Source organism: Oreochromis aureus, linkage group 23, assembly GCF_013358895.1.
Source record: "Oreochromis aureus strain Israel breed Guangdong linkage group 23, ZZ_aureus, whole genome shotgun sequence".
Lineage (NCBI taxonomy): Eukaryota > Metazoa > Chordata > Actinopteri > Cichliformes > Cichlidae > Oreochromis > Oreochromis aureus.
In genome coordinates, this window is record NC_052963.1 from 29,721,029 (window position 1) to 29,747,117 (window position 26,089).

General features: G+C 38.5%; 1 protein-coding gene across 7 annotated transcripts in view; it reads left to right on the forward strand.

Moving 5' to 3' along the window:
- ect2 (epithelial cell transforming 2) overlaps nt 1-20,496 on the forward strand; it is a 38,346-nt gene extending 17,850 nt beyond the window's left edge. For 5 of the 7 annotated variants that reach the window (XR_005610346.1, XR_005610347.1, XR_005610349.1 and 2 more), the window contains 14 exons: nt 397-521; nt 1,450-1,569; nt 1,648-1,716; nt 1,928-2,038; nt 3,580-3,676; nt 3,934-4,015; nt 6,062-6,140; nt 6,701-6,820; nt 8,574-8,712; nt 9,468-9,622; nt 10,254-10,361; nt 11,809-11,943; nt 13,713-14,293; nt 19,000-20,496. Coding sequence is in view for 2 of the 7 variants with exons in the window: in XM_031725906.2 (XP_031581766.1) it covers nt 397-521; nt 1,450-1,569; nt 1,648-1,716; nt 1,928-2,038; nt 3,580-3,676; nt 3,934-4,015; nt 6,062-6,140; nt 6,701-6,820; nt 8,574-8,712; nt 9,468-9,622; nt 10,254-10,361; nt 11,809-11,943; nt 19,000-19,089 (1,430 nt within the window). In the remaining 5 variants the exon portion in view is untranslated. The remainder of the gene's footprint in view (nt 1-396; nt 522-1,449; nt 1,570-1,647; nt 1,717-1,927; nt 2,039-3,579; nt 3,677-3,933; nt 4,016-6,061; nt 6,141-6,700; nt 6,821-8,573; nt 8,713-9,467; nt 9,623-10,253; nt 10,362-11,808; nt 11,944-13,712; nt 14,294-18,999) is intronic. The other 2 variants (XM_031725906.2, XM_031725907.2) reach the window with 1 other exon arrangement.
- Nucleotides 20,497-26,089: the final 5,593 nt, after the last annotated feature.

Consider the following 26,089-nt stretch of genomic DNA (forward strand, 5'->3'; position numbering starts at 1 on the left):
GCAAATGGCATGCTCTCCAACTTTGAGAGCACTGGCTTGTAAAGAGCAATGAGGTCAGCCAGGCCATGTCAAACGAAATAGTTCTTTAAAGTCAAATAAGTATAGTTATTAACTCTGTGTACCAACATGAATGAACCAAAACCTATTAAAAACCTATAACCTATATTTTTGCATTTACATACTTTTCATTCCATTACATACATTGTGCCAGTAATCTGCACAACAGAATTGGCTTACAGTACATAAAAAATATTGATAATAATAATAATTTCGTTTTCAGCCAGTCATAGTTGTTAACGAGCTATGATAGTGAATGGACACCTGGCACTCTCTGCCTGTACTTCAGTGCACCATTATAACCTTATGTCTTCCTGCCTGGTTTCTTTGTTCCTCCAGAGGGTTCCAAGCCTTCTAAGAGTTCAACTCCGGTTCTTTCCAAGCAGTCAGCCAGGTGGCAGGTCTCCAAGGAGCTCTACCAAACTGAAAGCAACTATGTAGACATTTTAAGCACCATCCTACAGGTAGGTGTGTTTCTGTGTTCACATGGTGTGCACAGTTCTAATATTCCCCCTCAGGTCAACCAGTGTGTTGTCCCTGGCGACAGTTTGAGGCTAAACTATAATCATTAAAGGTTTGTGTGTGTATGTGTGTATTTGCAAGCTGCAACTTGGCCTGTCTTATCAGTTGGTCCCAGCAGAGAGTCAGACAGCTGACCAGTGAGGGAGAAAATGACCTGCCTGACCATTTCTCTCTCTGTCTCCGCTTGAGAATCTTTTACTCTTTTTTTGCTTCTTTTCTTTTCTTTATCTTTTTTGGATTTCCTCCATTTTGATGTTGCTTACTTTCAGGTTGCTTCTGTGGCTCTTCCACTGTGATTTTTATCAAAGAAAAACACAGCAGAAACTGACTCCATAATCCAGAGATTCAGAATTTCATGCATGCCTAAAAAAAGATGTAGTGCTGTTTATTACTGCATGTTTCATTGTTGGGTCATGTTCCTTTTTCTTTAGTATTTATAGACACGGCGAATTACTAAAGCAGATGGTATAAGCTCGTGTTTCGAATGACAGTAGACTGATAATTGGATTTCATTTTTCAACCTGAAACAACAATGGCACATGATTGGAGATGGTAAAAACAGATAAAGATAAAATATATTATACCTTTTCTGTCTTCTCTCACAAGTGATGTTCACACTTACATGAATTAACTTGAACACAACATGATGGCATAAAAGCCTGAAAATACTAAAACTTCAAGCCATTTTCTTCATGTATGATTAGAAGACAATTGAAAAATAGTATCCAGAAAATATCCCCATCTCTGGGTACGTTGCCCTGGATTGTCATTTCATCTCAAATGTTGGTCTTTGATCTTTTGACATGTGGATCATTCTTGGTTCTTCATGGTGTATAATAAAGTATTTCCCATATTTATTTTAATCTTTAGCTTTTCAAGCATCCATTGGAAAAGGAGGGACAGGTGGGTGGACCTATCCTGGCTCAAGAGGAGATTAAGACAATATTTGGCAGCATCCCAGACATCTATGAAGTTCATACCAGAATAAAGGTAATGTATCCTCAAATGTCTGTCTTATGCAAAAATCGGAGAAAAGTTTTGTTGTTAACCTTCTGATCTGTTGATCAGAATGATCTTGAGGAGCTCCTCACAGACTGGTCAGAAAACAGAAGCGTTGGAAACATCATTCTGAAATACGTGAGTTTCTGCGTGTTTATACATGATGTATACATGCTGTAAAAGTTCACACATGCTTGGTGGTCAAGGCTGGTCAAAGTCAGAGAGAAATTGATATCGGCATCATGGTGTGTCAAATTACTTAATGAGACTAGTATTTTCGATTCTCAAGTAAACTTCATTCTTCTGTGTGACTCTTCCTTTTTTTTTTTTTTTGTTCCCTTCCTTATAGTCTAAAGAGCTGGTGAAGGCCTATCCCCCCTTTGTCAACTTTTTTGAAATGAGCAAAGAGACCATTGTTCGGTGTGAGAAACAAAAACCACGCTTTCATGCATTCCTCAAGGTATGGCCTTATATGTTTGTGTATTTTTGCCTGTCTAGTGGATTTCATGACTTCATGAGCAAAGAAAAATCTGATACATAAAAAAACATTAAAAAAACAACAACTTTATTTAAATTTGACAGATTTTTGCATCCACAGTCTTTTGACTGTTTACCGCTGCAAATATTAAATCTTTCAGAGGAAGTCACATTATGTCCCCTTGCACTTGTCCATCTATGACTGACACTGACTCTCTTCAGTTTTTATCAAAACTGCCATCCTTCAACTTGAGTTTTAATTTTGAGAATTTGGCAGGCAACTCCCTCCCTGCAACTTGCCAAATCTGGTCAGTGGGTCAGGTGGTGAGGTGAAGATTGTGTTGGTATGCATAAAAGACTTTTGCTTTCATTGTGCACTCAACATGGCGCACACCTTCAGTTTATATCATTTCCTCTGAATATTCACTGTCACATACCAGTAGATTTTGCACATTGCAGTAGAATCTCTTGTTGACAGTCTGACCCAAGGGGACAAGTTCACAGTGCACAACGAATGCTGAGAGGAAAAAAAGAGATAATGTGACCATGCTCCCAGTGTCGCTCTTCACCTAATGTGCTACCCTCAGGCTTATAAACTGTGGACTCTTCAACTGAAAATTACAGTGGTTGTAGCGGGAGACCAGGCTCTCATCACCAGCAATATTCCATGTCATGAATTCAAAACAGAAGCTGATGTTGGCTGTCTGCATTGCAGTTTCACTGCAGACCTCAAACTTGCGCAAACAGTGCAAGTGGTAAGAACTGAGCTTCCAGGGAACAACATAACAAAAGCTGCCACGCTGGATGCTGTCTGAACGTGATGACAAGATGACCTTAAACACCCTAATTTTACTGGCCTGTTTCCAGAATTTTTTGATCACGCCTCATAAGTCTAAAGACTTTTCGCTGGCTGAGAAAATCAGATGCTCAGAAGAAGACTCACAGATTAATAAAACATATAAACACCACCTCAGATTACCTAAATATTAAATTGTTTAGTACTTGCGTTGCATTTTTCTACTCAAGCACTCAAAATGCTTTCTTACAAGCTTCATTCACCCATTCACATACACATTGATACATGCACTTTTTTTATGTGCCTAAGCGCTTTTAACTTAACACATATAGACTCCGATGGCTGCATCAGGGGCAGCTTGGGGTTCAGTTTCATGCCCAGAGATACTCCAACAAGCTTGACTACAGACAAGAGGAGCTGGGGACTGAACCACCAACCTTCTGAATGATCATTCTGCTCAACTTCTTGAGCCAGGCCTAAATTGGCTTTCTCCAGTGCATGTAAACATATAAGCAACAGATAAAACAGACATGGCATTTATTACTTTGACATGTGTTGTGATGTGGACATGTCCTTGTTTTTTATGTTTTGGTTATTTATTTATTTTTTATTCTTTTATTTTATTAACTTTTTTAAGAATGCATTTTCCAGTTATCACGTAAATTAGGATGTAAATAACCCGCAGAAGTCTAAATCAAGCTTCAATTTTATTTGCTTCCATTATACAGATCAACCAGGCCAAGCCAGAATGTGGCAGGCAGACACTGGTGGAGCTGCTCATCAGACCAGTACAGAGACTGCCTAGCGTGGCCCTTCTTCTTAACGGTAACACATAAATATATAACCCTTTGTTAAAATAGTTTAGATGAACTTTTTGCAGCAACCCTCCTTGTCTTTTTTTTTTTTATTTTTTTTTTTTATCTTTCCCCGTCTACATCTGCCACCATTTTTCTTTATCTCCTGTTGATCCCCTTTTGTAACTTCTCTTCCTCTGTATTCTTTTCTGTTCGTATTTCTCTGTGATTTTCATCTCTCCTGTCTACTTCTTACGAAACTTTTTTTCATTCTTTTCTCCATTCCAGACATAAAGAAACATACATCGGATGACAACCCAGACAAGATAACACTGGAGAAAGCAATTGAGTCTCTGAAAGAAGTCATGACGTGAGTTGGTGTGACCTTAACCTTGCTTTTGTGACAATTTCTCAGCTAGCGTTGTTTGATCATTATACATTTTAACATTTTCTTGTGAATTCTCTTTTATCATAATGAGTCTTGACCATCATGCATATTCAAATAATAGTAATTGACCATTGTTCAGTAAAGATTTGGCAAAAAAAGAAATAATTGAAGCTATTTAAATCTTGACACATCTGAAGCCAGAATTTTGTGAACTGCTACAGATATTCTTGGAGCCATAGTCTGAAAAAACAGCTACCTTTTAATACAGGTGTATGCTTGTAAAGCATGAAATGTGCAATAGTAGAGAACAATAAAACAGTTTGTATAGTCGGTGGTTATGCTACTTAAATTAATTAGACTTGGCAGTTTAACTTTAAGGTCACAACTCTGGACTTTGATCATCTCCAGCTAGGGCTGCTCAATTAATCGAATTTTAATCTAGATTACAATCTGGGCTTTCAACGATCATTAAAAATGACTGAGTCAATTATTAGCACCTCCCTCGTGCTTTACTCTCGCGCTGCTCCGTGTGGCAAATCGAGCGCACCTCTCTGCGTTTCGAACACGTGTCACAACAATTAAGACGACCCGAGTGAAGCTCGGAAAGCTTGGAAAGCTAAGCAGAAGTTATTTGGAGAGGAGAGGATAATGGCTGCTGAAGAAAGAATGCCGTTGGTTGAAAAGAGAGGTAAAACGACTTCAGTGGTGTGGAAACATTATGGGTTCGCGGAGTCAGACGTGGATCAAGTAGACATAGTGTGTAAACTTTGCTACGGTGTCGTAGCTGCACCACAAAGCAACACTACAAATTTATTCAATCATTTGAAGACCTCACAAAGTGACATACGATCAAACAATGAAGGAACATAGAGAAAAACTCTTGACAACACCTGCTTCATCCTCACAGACCTCCATTCACGCTACCCTGTACAACTCGACTAAATATCCCACCAGCTCCCAGAGACACAAGGAGATAACAAACGCGGTAACGTTTTTCCTCGCCAAAGACCACTGCTCAATTAACACAGTGAACAACCAGTATTATGCAGTATTTTGAAGTTCACTAAACATAGATGTTTAGAGTTTTCATTTATTTTTTATATTGCAAACATTTGCACTGTATTCAGTATTTGCACACTATTTTATACTATTTTTTGACATCTTTAAAGCCATTATTCAATACATTGTTATTGTTAAATAAATATCGTCAAATAATCGAGATCTCAATTACAGTGAAAATAATCGTGATTATCATTTTTGCCATAATCGAGCAGCCCTATCTCCAGCTGGAGACGCATTCTATCCAACAGTGCACACATCTGTGATAACCAGTCTCATTTTACATTCTCATGTGGCTTTAACTGGGTCAGATGTTCTAAACAGTTGGCTATAATAATTTCCTGTGAAATTAGCAGAAGTAGTCTGCAAGGTGGAATTCAGTGGAGTGCCACCTTGTGAACTTTCCTTAATGCTCAAAACAGCATTTTAACCAACAGCCAACAGGGTTTTTAATTTTGTGTTATGTACTCCACTAAGAGAATGGTTAGAGAGTATTCTCTAACCATTTCAAAGTCCTTCATCTCTTCATTACATTGTGCATTCGGTGGACATTTAGGAATCAATCCAATACCGGCTTCCAGTGACTGTATTTGTCAGTACTCTAATATCAGCATACACTGATGCATGGATTCATAAAAGGAAAAATATGCAGCACTAACATGATTTAATACCATTTAAAGGGGCCTTCAAGACTGAGGAATGATTTCATTCATTGTATGACCTTTTTTTCCCCTAACTGGCTTCACTTTTTGTTGCAGCTGTTAGCAAATTGCCATGTTCTGATTGTATTTGTGGTTATGATTGATTTTTATCAATAATTAAAACAGAAATAAATACCATCCTTACAAAACTAAGACAGTTGATAAATTATGAAGCAATTTTGATTTTTTTCCAGTGGCCCACTAAATGATTTAGATTTTTTTCTTCTTAAGTATTAATAACATTTTTTTTGATATCTTCTCTCTTTAGCCACATTAATGAGGACAAAAGGAAAACTGAAGGCCAGAAGCAAATCTTTGATGTTGTTTATGAAGTTGATGGTTGTCCTGTAAGTTTGAAGATTGCTGCTGTTTACATGTGTGTGATTGCTACACTCATTTAGTGCAGATTGTAAACTAATTAATTTCTATGCAAAAATATTTTTAAAAAATTGTGACGTCTGTCTTCTGGTTTTCCTCATGAAGGCAGGCCCTAACCACTAAATAGACCAGGCAGACTATTTCAGTCATGTGGAGGGGGAACAATATTATTCGTACTTTTGCAGTTAAAATGTAGTTGCGTTTTATAATGCAACCTAATGTTTTGGGAACTGGGTTTGTAAGATGATAATATATCAGAAAGGTTTTATAGAAATATTTGTGCATTTTAAAAGGACTCAAGAGAAACAAAAAAAAACCACTGGCAAGTCTAAATAACCTGTGAGTGCAAATGGGACTTTGACAGTTTGTCTTCGTCTGTGTCAGGCCTGTGATTGGCTGCCTGTCTAAGGCTACTGCCATCTAAACTATGAGCTAGTTGAGCTGTTGGACATGCCCACCTCCCTCTTTAACGTTTACTCACCATTTTCCTCTTCACCTTCTTGCTACTTACCGTGCTTTCTCTTTCCAGGCCAACCTGCTGTCCTCCCATCGTAGCCTCGTTTACCGAGTAGAAACCATTGCTCTGGGAGATCAGCCATGTGACCGTGGTGAAAATGTCACACTGTTCCTCTTCAATGACTGTCTTGAGGTGAAAATGCATCAGCACACTATTAAAGTTTTGGTCATACAAAGAACACAGATTCACACTTATTAACCCCTGGACCCACTGTCAATGTAAAGGTTACCTTTACCACACCAGATCTGAAACCTAAGCTGTTTAGGCTGTATTTAAATCTACCTTTGGGCTTAACTAAAAATGTATAAACATTTCTTCATATTTAAATGTTGTTTGGTAAAGCTCTTTTGCAGCTAAATTAATAATTTCAGTTCAGGTTTATTTATATAGCACCAAATCACAATAACAGTTGCTTCAAGGCACTTTGCATTGTCAGGTAAAGATCCTGCAATAGTACAAAGAAAACTGAGAAAACCTTACCCCCTATGAGCAAGTGCTTCGGCGATACTGGGAAGGAAAAACTCCCTTTTAATGGGAAGAAACCTCTAGTTCAGGGAGGGATGGCCATCTGCCTCTGTGAACGAATGAAGACAGGACAAAGACATATTATAGAACTGACACTGTAATTTTCTGATCGGAACAAAGTCAATTTACTTTAAGCTACAGAGACTTTAAGGCAATACTGTTTACAGGTGACTGGATCATGTTTAAGCACATTTGTGACATTGATCAAGGTAAATCGTCCATGCAAAAGGACAGATTGGCTGTCATTATGTATGTGTATATATGTTTGGTTCTTTTTTTTGGGAGGGGGGGGTCTGTTTTTTTGAATTGTATATGAATCTACTTGAGAGAATAGGGTGACGGTGGAGTTTGAAATTGATACCGTAGGTGTTTGTACTAGGGGCAGCACTGGCAGCAGCCGGTATCTTTGAGTAATTACTCCCTGTTAAAACACTTATTGTAAGTGTTGGTCTGCTATTGTGATTAGGAAGAATAATCGAACATATATTAATGGTAATCGGTGCAGAAGTTATGGTCTTTCAGCTGTAACGCGTGGTTTAAAGTTGTTATGTAGTCATAGTATGATGTAGATTCTTTGTCACACAGGGGCCAGCTAGATTTGCTTTTGCTGTTAGTGGTGTTTTCCATCTATGACTTTAGTCTTGTCATAGGGCTTACTTTTCAAAATTCTCCTGAAATATCTCTTGCACCCAAGATTGCTTATCTGGCCTTGTATATGTTGAGCTGTTATGTTTCCCAACAAAAATGATAAAGATAAAAAGAAGCCAAAGGCTTGAGAGGTTTTAGGAGAGTCTCACAGCGTGTGTCTCAGAATATGCTGTGCAAGTCTCTTGCCAAATCAGGAATGTGCAGTCTATCACTGCTGACACAAAGTGTGTGTGTTAATTAGCAGTGGGTCAGCATGGGAACATGGCAGGCAATCATGAAAGAGACGAGGTTAGCGGCTGCGCTGATTCAGAAGTGTCAGTGACGCCTCCTAATGAGCCTGTCTGTGTGTGTTCAGCAGCTACACTGTGTGTGTGTTTTAATATATAGAATGGCCATTGTCATGGGTGGCCTCACTACTCTCTATCATCAGCAGCCATTGATTAACTCTTGACCTGGAATGTTGTGTTGTATTTTATCCTCTCCCACATCTCCCTCCTTTCTTCTCTGCCTCTTCTATCTTCCTTCTCATCTCCTAATTAACGTGACATTAATGAGTTGCATCGTTTACCTCTATGAAGGCATCATTGATTTATTGCCAAGCAATCGATAGCAGCTTCACCCACATACTGCAAAATGCACCCACACTCAAAGGATGTTACTTTGAAGTTGACTTTCACACTTACCTCCAAAGTTGCTGTCTGCATCTCTACAGATTGCAAGGAAGCGACACAAGGTGATCAATACATTCAAGAGTCCGCTGGGACAGACGAGACCACCGCCCCCACTGAAACACATAGCATTAATGCCGCTATCTCAGATTCGACGAGTGCTGGACTTGCAAGACACAGAAGGTAAAATTGGCAAAATGCACAGTTGCATCTTAACATTTCATCTGCAAGTCATCTCAGTGTCATTATGATCAGTCGTCAGTGGTGCAGAAGATTAAATAATTTCATTTCTAAGTTTTATTTTTGGAAAATCCTGTATCATGCTCAAATGCTTTTAAGTGCATGTGTTTTGTGGTAGCCCCGTAAACATTTTAAAGAAACTGTCAGCTTCCAACTAACTGAAAATGTTAGTTATCTTTAATTTATTAATTTAATTTATTGTTTTTCCCTCAAACAGTCCATCTGAACAATCACAGGTTTTGTTTGTTGTTGTAATCCCTTTTCTTCATTTGTTTTTAAGAGAGTACTTTGTTTACTTACACTGCAGCTAAACAAGGACACCCTGGCTGTAGAAGTACAGAGCTAACTAACTTTAGAAGATATCCACTCAGTCTGTCTAACTTGGACTGCTGAAGCCTCATTAGATGAACTTTTGAATATTCTTTTGCACAAGATGACTCTGGCTTCTGTAACCCATCACCCCCAGCAGTCTTAAGTGTTACCATCACTTCTTCCTGCTCATCTCTTTTCTACAGTTTCTTCTCCCATCTCCTCATCCCACACACTCCCTTGATCTTCCTTTTTTCTTTCTCATTTCTTTCTCTTCTCACTGCCTGATGTCTTTTTTTAAACCCCTTTACTTTTGTCACTGTTAATTATCTTCCCTCTTGCACCGTCACTGTCTGTCCTGGTCTCACTCTTTCAATTCCTCCCTTCAGAGTGTGTGAATGCATTCGCCTTGGTGGTTCGCCCTCCGACTGAACAGGAGAACTTGTTGTTCAGCTTCCAACTGGCTGGAGAGGAAACGGTTAAAAGCGCCTGGCTGCGGACACTTTGCCGCCATGTAGCCAACACCATCTGCAGGGCTGATGCGGTGAGAAGCAGCACACTCATACATAAAGAGAAAGAAAGCAATGGATGACTTTTTTTGTTTGAATGTATTTGTTTCATGCATTTGTATGAGAAGACAGGGCATGTTTATGACATGTGGTCAGATGTAGGAATGCATAATGCATATCGTAGTTATTGTGCATGGAAACAAAAATGAGAAATTACATAAAAGATTAACAGTTATTTAGTGCTTGTGGGAAATGGTAGAAATCAGACTTCTCGGGTGTTGATTAAGCTCATGCATTGTTGAGCTCACTGGAATATGTTAATTTGAGATTCTGCAGTTTGCAGAGTACTCAGCAGGGGGCGATGTTGGCATCTGTTCTGCCTAAACGGCACACAGCTGCATTCCTAATGCTTTTTTCACTGGGTCAGAGCTGCAATGTGAATACCAATGAGAGGACTTCAGCTTGTTAAAAAGCCCACTGCAGGGTAAGGGAGAGAAGGAAATAAAGACTGTGTTAATCCTCCTCCACATACCAGCCTACTAGTTCGACAACAGAGTAAAATGTATCCATCTGTACTGATTACTTGAATTGCACTCTTCAGGTCATGATTTACTATACTGAGTTTGGATCTTTTTTTTGTATTTTGCCATCTTGTCTTGCAAACAGGAAGACCTTATTCAGTGTACAGACCCAGACTCACTGCAAGTCAGCACCAAGGATATGGACAGCACCTTGAGCAAAGCCTCCAGGGCCATCAAGAAAACCTCTAAAAAGGTAAAGGCCGAAGAAGTGGCTTTTAATAAGGAACCCTTCCAATATTGACCCCTAAATATTAATGATTTTAATATTTGGTGGAAGGCTCCAAGACTGGCAGCATGAGTATAAACCTTACATTCTTGGCAATTTTTTTTTTTTTTTTTTTTTTTTTGGATGTTCTAAAGAGAAAAGTAGGTGTGATGGAAATAGAAAGGGCTAACGGAAAAAGACAGCAGCACGATGCAAAGACTGTGCAACTCGTTTCCCTCTCTGATGTCACACCTGCTTTTGTGGAAAATTTTCTTCTACTGATGTCCTGCATGTTTGAATCTATAGCTCAGGGAGTTTTCTCTAGCTGCAAAGCTTCAGAAGCAAGTTGATCAGAAAGTTCCAGAACTGGTCCAATAAAAATAAAAAAAAACATACCTACTTCATCTCAATCACCTGTACTGTTGTTAATATGGCTGGTAGTAACCTGGAAGTCCCTTACACGTCTCCTTGCACTTCTGCAGTGTGTGCTGGATCTATTCCAGGGTGTCAAAATGGTCATCTTTCAACTTGATTTTCATTTTTCAGAAATGGATGAAAAGCTTGGTTTGGCCAAAAAAAAAAGTTAGTTTGAAACAGAAGCTTATGTCTGCAGTCATGTTTGATTGAACTGCAAAGTAACAGCAGTGTGGATAGTGGAAGGCCTTTTAGAGTGATCTAAAAACAGTTGGTGTGCTAGGATGTGTCTGAATAGATGATCTTGAATGGGAGGTTGTCCAAATTTAAGTCAGTTATTATTTTATCTGTTAGTGCAGGTTCTATATACCAATTTATGTTAGTTTTGACACAGTATATGATCATGATTTAACAAACTGAACAAAATGTAAATCAAAGAACACCAAATTACCAGATGTTGACTAAATGCCTGCTCATTAGATGAGCAATGGTTTTTGTTGTGGGCACTTCTTGTCATAAGTGTTTTTGTAATTATTGAGGCCTTTGCCCTTTTTAAAAAAATGAAATGTGATAATTTAACAGACTGTACTTTAATAATGACAGCTTTTACATATTTGTACCCATGCTCTGCCTGGTACAGATGCTTCAATGCCAGAAAAACTGCATGTAGGTTTTTTTCACTGTCTTTGGAAGAAATAAATCCTCTAGTTATGCAGGTGGCTTCAGCAGTGATGGACACTGAGAGCAAATGCAAAATGAGTTACAGCTACAGATACTCAAAATGAAGTGGCTGAAAATAGAACCTGTTGAATGCAAAAATATCATGCGCCCCCTATGACAAAGATGAAGAGCAGGTGTTCTAGAAGTGTTAGAGTTTTCATGGTGCAACAAGTGGACAAAAGTGGAGCCTTGTAGTGAGCTTCTTTTTTTTTTTTTTCTTTTCCCTTTACACATATGACAGAGACCTGCCAACAAAACAGAAATTATTGACGTTTCCTGTGTGTATGTGTGTGTGTACTAGGTGACAAGAGCGTTTTCTTTCACCAAGACCCCAAAGCGTGTGATCCAGAGGGCATTCATGGCCAACAGTCCTTCAGATGAGAAAAGCCAGAGGCTGAGCTGTGAAAACCGCGTCGGCAGCAGCACCACTTTGGCTGTAAGTTCATTTATCTATATGGCATTATTAAGTCTGGTACTAGCTAACACAAGGTGTGTTAATGATGTAGCCAAACTGAGATCATCTAATTTCTTGTACTATAATACTCACATTCACCGTCTGTATAACTCAGTTACTACATTTTGGTGTGTGTACGTGTGTGCTAAATGATGAAAGTGATGGATACTAAGAGGTTGTCCGTCTCTCTAACCATCTATCTGTCCACCTGTTCCTTATTGCTTTTCTGTTTTCTCCATCTCTCTCCCTTTGCTGAGAATCAGGTAATTGATCTCTCCATCAGACCCATCCAATTGGTGTCAGTTACTTTCATCTAACTTGATTAGAAAGCAGAAAAAGGGCTCGCGGTCTTAAATGTGCTGTGACTTTCTTCTCTTTGGCAAAGAAAAATAGTCCTACAGTCTTCTTGCTTACTTTCCTTTTTGTGCGCGTTTCAGTGGTTAATTTAATCATAATGTATTCTAAAACCCTTGAGTGTGTAGTATTCGTACAACATTATCACATTTTTACCTTTTTAATAAGTATCTCAGGTAACTTGCTTCTTTCTAATGGTACATGCATGTAAATGCAGACTGCAGTGTGGCAGAATAATCCATGGGTAAATGCTCAAAGCTTATTGAGTCAGATTAATGGCAGTATGCAGAGCTCCTCTTGTAAACAGCAAGTGAAAAAGATTTTAGAAACTAGACAAAATACAACTTTTGCTGCTGGCTCATGAGGACTAGAGATTTGTGTCTTTTTTTTTGTTTTTTTTTACTATTTTTTAATCAAATGGAGTTTTTCTTTCCTGTCACCCCACAAATTATTTTCAATAGTGGCTAAGAATAGAGCTTTTTGTGCGTTGTGTTGAGTGTTATCTTTCTGACTGAACAAAAGGAAAAACAAGCAAAGCTAGTATGTGCACATTGTGTAGTTAGAAGAGATTAGGATTTAGTGGCTTCTACTAGAAGTTGGCATTGCATATTGCAGCTAAGTGAACAATTCGTCGCCTCAAGGTCCCAGTATACCTGCCTTGCTGGTTGCTTTGCACACCGCCGGTAATGCTATTGCACAGCCGCATGCTCACTGTTGTGCTGCAGTATTCTCCTGAATAATGGGTGTCTGAGAAAACCTTCATCAGTGCTGATAAATGGAAGAAATCAAAACCGGAAGCAAAAGAATTGCTTAGGGGGATTTGTGTAAGGTTTTGTTTTTTTCCCCCACAAAGTCTCATCTTTTCAAACTGTTGAAAGTTTGAAAAGGTGAATCTCTGAGCTTGTATGTCATATGTCAACCCATATGTCATTAAAATGGCAAGAAAACCAACACAAATGTATGGTAGCGCCTCAGGTTATAGAAATTGAGAGGTGCTTGAGCGACAGAAATGGTGGATGTGGCGTCAATTTGACGTCAGCTTTGTCATACAGTGTCATTCTGACTGTACGATGCAACATGGCAGGTATAATGGGGTCCTTGCCTTTCCAGGCATATAGGAAAACTCATCTGTTCTGTAATGTAGAACCACTATGATACTACATGGTAGGTAGGATTTTCCTTCAGATGATTATACACTAATGAAAACATAATTATTTTCCATTTCTGCCAGTTCATCCACAAAGAAATCCTATAAACAGCCTTCAGTTACTGTACTGATCTATGTTTCCTTGTGATGTTTTGGCTCGTCTGTTTTCTTGCCGTCTTCTTCTTTTTTCCTCCTTCATTAAATGTAAAACCCTGCTCCGTTTGTTTCTCCCTTCTGTTATGTACTTTAGATGCCTCGCGCTGCCTCAACATTCAGTTTGAATGATTCTACCAAAAGCAGTGCCGTGGTGCAGCGCTCTAACTCTCTGGACCACCCTCCAATCAGATTCAAGATCCCTGATCGTATGCGAACCCCCTGCACTCCCCCCAAAAATCCTGCCCCCAAAATTGCTTCTGAGTTGAGCCAAGACCCCTAGCTTAATGCTTGCTCTGTCACCAGAGAATCTAAGCCCATTTTTAATGATTCTTTACTTAATCAACCAGCACTAACATTCCAGCCTCCCTGTTTCCTGGGAGTCGTCCTGTTTAAATCCTCCCACCTCTACTTCTACTCCAGCTGTCCAAAACTCCACACAGCTCAACTCTAAACATTCCCAACTCAAATCTTGACAACATTTGTCCAGACCGCTGCCCTCTGTAGGATTCCAACCAAGCTCCCCAGGTCCTCAACCTTTTAATGCCAAAAGTAGGGTCTTTCCTGAGTCATGCAGAGATCCTCAAGTTCCCATGGACCCACAGAAGGCTGTCGTGACCAGTCCTCGCTAAGAGACCCTGCTTTAAATGATCACTGAGCTTTGTCCTGGAGTTTGATGTGAGCAGACATTATTGTTGTCCACTTTCAGTCTCGGGTGCACCAATTCATTTTCTATTTTAAACTAATCCTCATTAAACTGTCTTGGTACATTTGCCTTTTTAATATCACTGGTGTATCACTGGTGTATCACTGGTGCATTTCTAGTCCCAAATCAACTCCTTAGAAGCTGAGACCCTGCAAAATGAAAAATACAAATAAAAGGTCTGCTTCACAGCCCAAGTCGGATTGACATAGACGAGATTCAAGCAGTTTGCATATAATGCTTCTCTCCACTGGAGATTGGTATAGGTGTAAAGGGTGGAGATTTTAAGGGTTGATTTGGAGTAAATTCTTTTTGTTTTTGAAGAATTTCTTAGATTACTGAGTGGTGTTGGTGGTGGATGGGAATATTCACCAGGTGGTGTACAGTGTACATGTTAGTAATGAGCAGTGGTCATGAAGAGCTGGGACTGTCATTCCAGATTGATACCTCTTATTTTGGGGGAGAGACTTAGATGTGAAAGTCTTGATTTCACAAACAGATTATTTCATTTTGCATTGAGCCAACTCATGAATATTAAAAAGGAATGATTCAGTTACCGTTACAACTATAAGACAGGATGATTTGTCTCTTATCGATCTTTATTTTGATCAAAGTCGTTCTTTTTAGTGCCACTTGAAGAAAATATCAAGAATAAAAATCAAAATGTCAAAGTCTTTAGTTTTTGTATGCAGTAAGCTTTGTGTATTTGGGCTAGTTTACACACAAACAGCACACTAAAATTAAAATGTCAATGTATTCACAATGTCAGTGTGACTTTTTATGTGAGCTTTAATGTTTAGTGGCAGGTCAACTGTTATCTGTAATACATTTTAACCACATGTGATGGCTGAGTCACTAGGCACACAATACCTTATATTACCTGAAGCCATTTAAAGGACCAGTGTGAAGGATTTTTGTGGCATTGAGGTTGCAGACACTCTTGGTGTTGCCCCTGACCTGATGCCCCTTTTTTCTGGCACATACTCTACAGAACTTGATTAAAACGTACCGTTTGGTCTCTGGTTTGTGTTTGTGCTTCGTTTTGGGGTTTTTTTTTTACATGGGCATTTTGCTCAGTCACAAATGGATACGGTCAGATGGGAAATAAGTGCAAATGAAGTGAGAATTGCACTGATGCAAAAGGAGAATTCCTTGATAATGATACCAGCTTTTTATAGAAGTGTTGTTTTGATTGGGTGCACTTACAAAAAAACCCCATCACATCTTAAATGCAGGCATCATGTGGATAATGATGCATGTGTGGCAACATTCCTGCATAGGCATCATTGATTGTTTTGCTAGAGCTGAAATGTGAAACTATAGATACAACAATAGTAGCTGTAGTCCAGTGCATTCAAGAAGTGCCTACTCTAGATCAAGAAGAAACAACTTTATCTACAAGGAAAGCAAAATTTAGACACATTCGTACTGTAACAGAAAGCTTCAAATACTTAAGTTTTCACTTAAAAAATGCCTTTGTATGACACTGGCGCAATATCACTGTAACTAGGCATAAATCTGCTGATGTGCATTTTCACACAGGGTATTTGGAAAAACTGTGGCTCTGATGAAATGCTTGTAAAGAGCACTTGCCATGTGTGTAAAAGCCAGGTGGAAAGCTGCTGAAGTCTGATTGCATTGGCAAAGGTTGCACATCTCAATTAGTTTGGTGCCAGGTTTGGACTGAAAGGCATAGAGACTTGAGTAACAATGTTTGTCTCTTTGCATTCAGTGATTAAAATGAGGCTGCATCACGTAAACTAAACTTTGTACTTGGTGCATATGCGTACACACTGACTCACACTCCCAGTCTTAACTCTGAGTCAAGCTTGAGTATACAATGGCTTTAGAAAGTATTTTAACCAAGTCTTTGCAGGCATTGTTTAAATTACAATTGATTTAAAAGCTGTTAAATGCCAATTTTGCTCACCAGTCTACATCCAGCAAAATGTATATGACTCTGTGAAAAGCAATGCATTTTGCAACAAAGAGAAATTGCTGTAAGAACAACAATTTTAGAAGAAACACACTCTGTCAGGTGCTTAAACACATTAAATAGAATATATGTGAAACGATGAGGAAAAATAAGATGATTCTCTAGTAAAATGTTTGAGAACTCCAGCACAGACAAGTCTACATCACCTGGCCTTATACCATCTATAGCATACCATATATAGAATCTCTTACCTCCGTAAGAGAGTCTATGAAGTACTTACTTGGGATTCTGGATACTTAATGTGAATGATAACTTCAGGAATTCTCAAACAGTTGCTGTGGATTAATGGGCAAACATAGGAATTATATCAACTTCATTATATCAGATTAAGAACTATGCATTCAAAAACTGAAAGAACCTGAATATTTTCTGAATGCAAAGATAACACAAGTAAACACAAAATGCAGTTTATAAATGAAGGTGTTTAAGAAATATATAATAAATATTGAATAAATCGGAAAAAAATCCAAGTCTATATAGACTGTGTGGAAAAAGTGATTGCCCCCTAAACCTAATAACTGAAGCGTTTGTGATAACTGACGATGATTCTTTTAGCGCTGTGGAGAAATTTTGGTCTCACTCGTCTTTGCAGAATTGTTGGAATTCTGCTGTTTTGGATGGTTTTTTTAACATGGACTGCCTTTTTAAGGTCATGCCACAGCATCTCAATCGGATTCAGGACATTATTTTGACTAGGCCACTCCAAAGTCTTCGATTTGTTTTTCTTAAGCCATTCAGGGGTGGACTTGCTGGTGTGTCTTGGATCATTGACCTGCTGCAGGACCCATATGCGCTTCAGCTTAAAGTCATGAACAGATGGCTGAATACTCTTGTTCTCGATGTTTTGGTAGACAGCAGATTTCACGGTTCCATTTACCACATGGTTTCATTTACCACAGCAACTCTTCAAGGTCCAAACAGCCCCAGACCATCAAACCACCACCATTATTTATGGTTTGTATGATGTTCTGTTTCTGAAATGCTTGACCTCTTGGATGAGTCGTCATCCAAGAGGTCATGAGTGGTAAACCTGGGAAGGTCTCAGTTACTTTGTTTCTCATTTGTTCCTGAATTTCCTGGGATTGTAACATAATGTCTAGCTTTTGATGATCTTTTGGTCTACTCCACTTTGTCAGGCAGGTCTAATTTAAGTGATTTCTTGATTGACAACAGGTGTAGCAGTAATCAGGCATTTGGGTGGCTAGAGAAGTTGAAATCAGCTTTCCAAAGACGTGATACACCACAGTTAATTTATGTGGGGGAATTAACTTTTCACACAGGGCAGTGCAGGTTTGGATTTGTTCCCCCTTAATAATAAACACTTTCATTTAGAAACTGCATTTTGTGTTTCTGTTACTTTTGTCTAATATTTGGATTTGTTTGATCTGAACCATTTAAGTGTGACAAACATACAAGAACATAGGAAATCAGGAAAAGGAGAAGCACTTTTTCATACACTGTACATGTACGCTGATTTAATTATCCAAATTGCATGATAATGCACTGCAATTTCTGCAATATTTTCAGTTTATTAGAGCTTATTGCTTTGTTTATGTCAGCTTTCAGTGATTATGTAGTGATTTCATTGTACACTTGTTACAATGAGTGTAGAGTGATTGTAATCAGGAAAACAAATGCAAGCAGTCAGATAATCAACAGATTATCTAAATTACCTTAGTGGGAGGTGAAACATTAAATTGCCATTTAATTGTGGGAAAAGTTAAATATCCAATTGATACAGATCTTCATTCATATTTATGAGTACTCAAATACAAAGTCTAATAATAAACATTTCAAGCTGCCTTCTCAAAAAAAACTTGGTACCTGCAAGAATTGATTTCTTCATATTTGAATAAAAACTAAGGTGATTACCACCTCTTGTGGAGCTAATAATCATATTGAAAGCACCGTGGAGGCTACTTGGGCAGTTGAAAAACCCAGTTACTAATAAGTGCTTGCCCTCGCCTTTCTTGTCTTTTAGTTTGATTGGTTAGATTGTTGTTGTCAAGATCTTCAAAATGATTCAGGTGCTTCTGGTCTTGTGGTTAGACACTTCAATCCCATCCTCTTGGACTGCATCTGGTGATGGTCCTTGTTCTGCACTGAAAATCAACTGCAGTTTGGAGATTCAAGCATTTCCTGAAGTCATAGATCAACAGACTCGAGGGCTATTTTATGTTTTTTATTTTCCCTTCTGTAGACTTCTGTACAGTGGGATGTGTTTTTGAAACTGAAGGAGTCCCCTCCTGCCAACGATTAGACTGTGGATTTAATGCACTTGCTCACTGGCTTCACTTTTCAGCCCCTTTAACGCCTTTCGTGGTTTGTTTGTTTTTGTTTTGTTTTTTAAATGGACACTAAGGGCAAGTGCAATATTTTGTCATCATATCCCCTCACCCCCAACAGCCAGTTCTGTCCCTCTTTGAGTCTAGTTCTGCCAAACGCTCTTCCTTTCTGCTGTTGCCAACAGATTGGTTCTCTTTCTAATATTTTAGCATTTTCTTCATAAAGAGCACCTTGAGGTGTCTGCATTTAAGGTATTATATAAATATGGTTGACTGTGTACAAATCACTCTTTAACGGGGCAGTTGGGTATTAACATATAACTAACTGTAAGTACTTTTTCTTCTATGTCTGTCATTTTCTTTAAAAAAATAAATAAATAAATCTCTCTTCCATTTACAGGCACACCACTCGCCCTCCATGGTCCATCTGCCTACCATGTTTGAGAGGAAGTATCACACATTCAGTCGTTCAACCACCCACCTCTTCTGAAATGCTTCCGTTTGAAGGCACCAGCAGGAGTCACTACTAGCGTTTTCCACCTCGTTTGCCTTGACTGACACTGACAGCAAGATTTGACCACATAGGTCGATTTGCATAAAGTTAAAGCTACCTGTAAAGTACGACAAACTTTATTTGTCAAAACTGGTGCTTCAGGCTTACACAGATATAGCCTATCCAGAAGAAATGGCTTTAAGCCATCATAATGCACTGAATGTAGGGACATACTGATATTTGCCAGTATCAGAACTGTCCTGCAGCTGTCTGTGGCTTCCTATCTGAAATACGGGCAGCAGTGGGGGCAAGCTGGTCATAATTTTTATGCTTTATCCAGCTAATATTAGTCATTTTGCTGCGAACTTCCAGGAAGCCAGAATACCATTCTTAACTTGGCAAGATTGTGAGTTTGGAAAAAGAAAACAATACTACACTATGTTTGAATTAAGACTGCATCACTAGGGCCTAACTGGAACGGTACTGTGCCATGTTTGTGTTTGACAGCCACTGCTTTGGTCAAGTTTGACTTAATTTTTAAAAAATGAAGGACAAATTTTTAGTTTTTCTTGACATTTTCTGTTTGTGTTTGTGTTTGTGTACTAGTTACATTTTCAGTGTTTCTGTTTCCCTATTCAGCTTCCTGATTTCTAAGCAACTGCTCAGTGCCATTCGTGGTTATAAGCATAGACCAAGTTTCATCATGTTTGTATACATGTGGTTTAAATGGGAATTTAATCCCATCCAGTTTGTTGCTAAATGCTATGGTAAAGTAAATTAACATTTAATTTTGAAGTTAGGTTTTTTTATTTAACAGGGGAAAATAGTTAATCTCTTGGGTCGACTTTTTTCGCCCTTCAATGTTATGTTTTGTTTTTTTTGTTTTGTTTGTTTTTTTAATTAACTCACTTTAACTGACATTTGTCATTGTTTTATTGTAGTGTTGTAGGTTTTCTTTCTTCGCATGTAATAATATTCTAATTAACTCACCTTGTTAATGTCAACTTAAGCTTCCAGCTTTTATAAAGCTTCTATTTTAACATTTAAGTGATTCAGTTCTACAGAGCACAACCATATGTTTCTCTTCCCAGTACACTTGTACCTGTTTTAAAAGCCTTTTTACACAACATCTGTATCTGTGCGTATATTCAAGAAGTGATGCTGCCTTGGTGTACATATTTATTCTTAGTACCTTTTTTGTTTTGTGTTTTCCCTGAATTACATTATTTATGTTTGTTCTCTCGTATCTTTAAGGCTCTTCTCACCGAGCCTAATTGTTTCTAGTTCTTTTATCTCAACATTAAATGCACTTAAAATGTATGTTTTCATTTCATGAAAATGTAGGGGTTGATGGTTAAATATGTTAAGTCATTTGTGTTAAAATAAATTCATTTATTTACTATATCCCTGAAAATGTTCATGTCTCTGAATAAACATGACAAAAGTTAAATTTAATGAATCTTAAACCTTTAAAGCCAAGTGTGTATTTGATCAGTGTGATTTTTTTGTTTGTTTGTTTGTTCTTTTTTTCCCCGCCAGAAAAAACTAAATAAATAACACGATAATGAATAAACTGGGAAAAATATGTAGCAAATATGATGCAAGTTAACCCATATGTAAATTAATATTTAATTTATGTGGTTTTTGTAATTCATCAGAAGGTTCAGAAAAAAAAATAGTAGTTATTTCATGGTTCAGGTTTTAAAGGGTTAAATTTAAAAAAATAGATCTAAGTCAAGCTACTACTACTAAATGAGTTTCAGTAGGGCTTGAAATGCTCAATTCTCAAAATATTCACTTGAAGGCCTGTTTATGATTTGCATACTACTTTGAAAGAAGCTCATGAATGTTCCTCAGCACTCATCTATACTCATTTGATGTAGGAGTTAGTTTAAAAGTTTCTGGATCCCCCTAGACAAAAAGTGCCTTTCCCCTGTTTCTTTTCCACCTTTAAATCAGAGCTGCTGCTTTAAATTCATTTTTGGACCAACAGAATCAGTTGGTTCTTTGAAGAAAGTAAACCTAGTCCAGAAATACTGACAAATAGGGAAAATTAGATTACCAGCAGGTCTTTTGCATGAGGTGAGATTTTTTAAATGTGCACAATCTGGCAACAATGAGGCCAGTAAGCAACACATAGATACCCTTTACTACTTTAACACTGATCTCATATTGATCACTGATGACTAAACTCTACATGTAGGTTTTCCACTGCAAAAAATGGGAGCCTGATTCACAGACCATAGCATTTTTAGCTCTCTTTCCTTTACAAAATGTGATTATGCCATTAGTATCCATTCTCCGTGGTACTCACTCTATTGTAAAGCTTTAATTGTGCATAATTACTTAATGAATTTCTTTCAAGTCGTTGTTAGCAGTTGTGATTTGCTGGCTGTTAATGTTCATGAAGTCCAAAATAGTAAAGCCAAAAAAAGAAAAGGCTTTCTGAACTTTGACACAGCTTAAAAGTTCTAATTAAAAAGACGCTAAAATTCTGTCCGAGTTCATACTCCCAGCACACACTCAGACCTCAGCTGCATGTCCTCTTGCCCTTAGCTTAACTATAATCACATTAGCTACCGCAGACTTTCTCACACTGAGTGGAGGTGCGATTTGAATGGTGAACATTTAATTTTAGCCACATTAGTATTTCATGTCATGGCAGTGGGTTGAGAACGGTGTTCCTGTTTAGTGCTCTTTACATGTAACCTCTTCAAAGTATTAGAGAATAATCTGTCTAGTCTGGATATGTGTGATGTGCCAGTCTGCCAGCTAGCAACTGGAGGTGGTGTCATGCAGGCCGGAGGCAAGGCGAGGCTGGGGAATAGCTACAACCAAAAGGCACCTCTTCACAGAGTCATGGAGGACACTAACTCTTTTTATATTTGCCTTTACCTTCACTTCAAAGTAATGCTTCCTGGTCATTTAGGGATGAAACAAAAAAAAAAAAAGGCATGCTAGAAGAAGCTGGTGGGAGGCTGCAGTTGGAGTTTTAAGGGTCTGCAGATAACTACTATTCAGCTCAGTCTACCTAAATGCTGCAATTGGGAAAGAATTCTTCATGGAAATATTCTGCACTCTGCATGGATATGACAGAAATACATTTCATTCTACAAACGGATTTCATAGTGGAGACACAACCAGAAAGAGAGAGCAGTTTGACATTGAAATTCCTCAGTGGAATGTGAAGGTGTGGAGATTGGACCTGTTTCATATAAAGGAGTTCCATACTGTGAGAGAAGTTTTCGTTTTCACTCAAAGTTTGTTTTATTGAACCATGACCCAAAACTTTGCCTAACTTTTACAGAAATCTGGGTGTATTCCAGGCAGGAGGATTGGGAGTTTTTGGAGTATGAAGCACACACACACGTCTGTAAACCCCAGGTCGCCAAGAGAATTGATTGGGCATTGCATTGTCCGTAATGAACATGAACGAATGGGCTGCTGTCAGTGTTTGTCCAGCAGGTGCGCCATTCAGACAGGTCCATTGGCCTAAAAATGCTCCGTATGCCAGATTACCAGTACAACCCTCTATCCTCTATCACAGAAAAAGCTTCCACATTTCTTTTTAATGCTGCTGAACATTGTTGCTTTTGGCTCTTAAAAGCATTTAACGGAAACTGGCAATTTTTATCAGATGAAAGTTTATATGAAAGATGGTTCAATGCTTTGTTATCCATGGACCTTCTAGACCAAAGGCAGTCATTAAAAGATTCTCTTTGACAGCTGTAGATGGGAGTTTTGTATTGTGTTATGGTAGCCCTTTGTTTTTGTAGGCAGTGACAAAGAATGGCATGCTGCAGACCAACTTGTCAGTTCTGTTGTAAATCTAAAAGTAGAGAACATTTCCGATATCATGGTCACCAAAACTGAAGAAAATGGATGAACTGAGGATCATCACTTGTTTTTTGTGGGGGGGTTCACATGAACATGTGAAATATCTTATTAATTTACAAGTGTAAAATATAGAAGTTGCTTTTTATCCAGCTGAGTGCTCAAGCCAGTTAAACCAATTTAAATCCTGCCAGTAGAGGCAAAACACTACACACCTGCCTGTGCTGGAATAGATTTAATTTCCAGCTTGTTTTGTGTTTGATTTAGTTCAGGCAATACCACATGTAACTCCAACCATATGTCAGTCAGGTTAGGTGGTCACCACACAGAAAATTCACCCTCAAATTGTGAAGTGCTGTCATAGCAAAGTTCCTAAATCAATTCATTGTGTTCTGCTAGTGGCAACTTCCAGATTTCTCCCAGGACTGAAGAGGATATTGTCTCTACGGGTCTCTCTAATAAGGCTCAATGAATTCATCTGGGCTGAAGACTTAATTAGGACATGGTCCTATTTTTCTCTTGCTCTGTCACTCAGAGCGCTTTTGTCCTTTATTTCTAGTCTCTGAATTTTTTTTTTTTTTTTTTTTTTTTACTGTTTCATCCGTGCTTTTAAATGAATTTTTCAGCTGAAGCGATGAGCTGAAAACGATGACACAGGACCATCTACTGCAGCCTCACAGGAAGAGAGACCGGGATGTTCAGAAATGACTGTTGATCGCAGTCTCAAATTAAGCAGAATGGCTGTAGCTGCCAGGTACTTCTGAGCCCTTAAACAGGTGAGAATCACTGCTGGGACCTAGCTGTTTACTCACCACAGAGGACATCAAAGGAAGAGAGAAGCTAATGTTATTTACATGTTTTACCATAGTAATGATAAGCAAGAATTGTAACAGTATGTGTGTACGTGCATAAACTTGTTTTGGCATGTTCTTCATGATAAGCTCATAGCTCAGAGGGAATTGCAAAACACAACATATCCATTTCCATCCATTTCAGCAGATCTCTTATTCAACTTTACTGCAAACAGGACATTTTTTTTTCTTGCTCTGCAAATACCTGTATACAGTGTAGCTACATTTGAAGTGATACTGAACAGGTAGCTGTTTATCAGGATCTAGCTTCATATATGTGACAATTTCTGAAAAAAGATATTTGTTGAGAGTAATAAATTGGAAAAAGGGGGATGACGGATGGAGAGAAGGATGCTTTCCCCTTGAGGTAACACTGTGTCTAGAGCTAACCAGATATCTATTTACATAAGCTGGTTGTGCAGAGTGAATACAGCACATGCTGTGCAAGCTTGCTGGCTGGGTATTTACTGCAGGTTATAGGACCTTAAGCCGCTCACTGTGTGATTTCAATAAGAATCCTCTGAAAAATGACTAAAATCCACCAAGGATCTCCCTTTCAACAAAGGACAGCAGCAGCTTACCAGGAAAGAGATTTAATACAAATGTTCTGCCACAAAGTCTACTGTATATTTGATGATGTCTACAGTAACTGCATAAGTTTTTGGACAATTACACTTTTTAATATATTTTTTTTTTTTGCTTTACTATTATTATTATTTTTTTAATGTTGCCCATGTTAAAAAAAAACATGTATCAAAAATATAATTGTATTTGTTTAGGAATTGTGGCAATTTTTCCGATGCAAAACAGGACAAAATAACAAAATTATAAATATAAGGAATGTTTTTAATATTGTGATAAAAATCCTTGGTGCTCAGTGCCTCCCTAACTCTACAACCTGTACTGCTGCCACCTTTAGTTGTGGCTTCTTGTGCAAGATACTAACCCCAAGTTGCTCTCCGATACATCATGGGAGTATGAATGTGTGTGAATGTTAGATAGAAAGCATTTACATAGAAAAAAATACTGTGCATTTAGTGTGCACTTTAAAAAAAAAAAAATTCATTCAAACAGACCAACCAGTGTGGTGTGATTTTTGCCCCCTTTGCACATTACGGTACTGCAAAGCAATGAGGTTCTGCAGTTTCAAAGAAAGCATTATAGCGAGACAGTCAGCTTACTCAGAAGGTAGGCATCCTTTGTGTCCTTACAAATCTACCATTCTTTGTTAATAAAGTTATAAGTGGAGACCACTTCAGTGCTTGCTAATCGATTTTTAGATGATGCTTCTTTTATTTATTCTTGAGAGTACCGGATGAACATGCTAGCAGCAGGCATGCTGGAGATAGGATACAGAAGGGTTTGGTTTAAGCTGTACCACTGTCAAAGCAAAGCTATCTTAACTTTTGCTTGAAATGGGTGCTGGCTGGGCTCTCCCTTTTAAATAGGGTGAGGAGCTCGGTCGTTTGAAAGGGACTCAGAGTAGAGCTACTACTCCTCCATATAAAAGGAGCCTTTTAAGGTGGTACAGACATCTGATGACGATGCCTCCTGGACGCCTCCTAGGTGAGGTATTCTGGGCATCTCCTACTGGGAGGATGCCCCAGGGCAGATCCAAGTCTCCTTGGAGAGTACATCTTTTGACTGGCTTGGGAATGTCTCAGTGTCTCCCCAGATGAGCTGCAAGAACTGGTTGGATCAGGGAAGTCTGGGCTTCTCTGCTGAGACATCAACCCGAATTGAGATAAGCAGGAGGATGGATGGATGGATGGATGGATGGATGGATGGAGCTGCTGGCTTGAGAGTGCCAAAGTGAATCAGACTGTCAGAGGTCTGTCTAAAATAGTAACAAGATGAAGAGGAGTTGCATGGTCTCACTTCCGCTACATCTATCATTTCAGTCCACTGAATAGTAGGGCTGACCATGGCTAAGGTGGGTTGACCATAAATTGGGGTTTTTAGGTTTTTAGGGGTTTTTATCCCCATACCCTACACATGTCAAAGTAACCACAAGCAAGCTACTGAAAGCTGTGTGTGTGTGTAGGTGAATGAATATATGAGAAGCACATTTTAGTTATCTGTAGAACCTCTAAAGTTAAAAAGTGTTATTTAGTGTAGAAATTTAGTAACAGAACATTAATAACTAAATTATCTCTAAAACTCACACAACTTCTGCAAAGGCAGACTCAAATGGAGACATTATTGTACACATAACTCACACAGATTAGCCAAATTAGGGCACAGAGAATCAAATATATGGGCCAAATGGATTTATAAGAACCAGTGTTGTCATGAAAGAACATGTTGGTCCT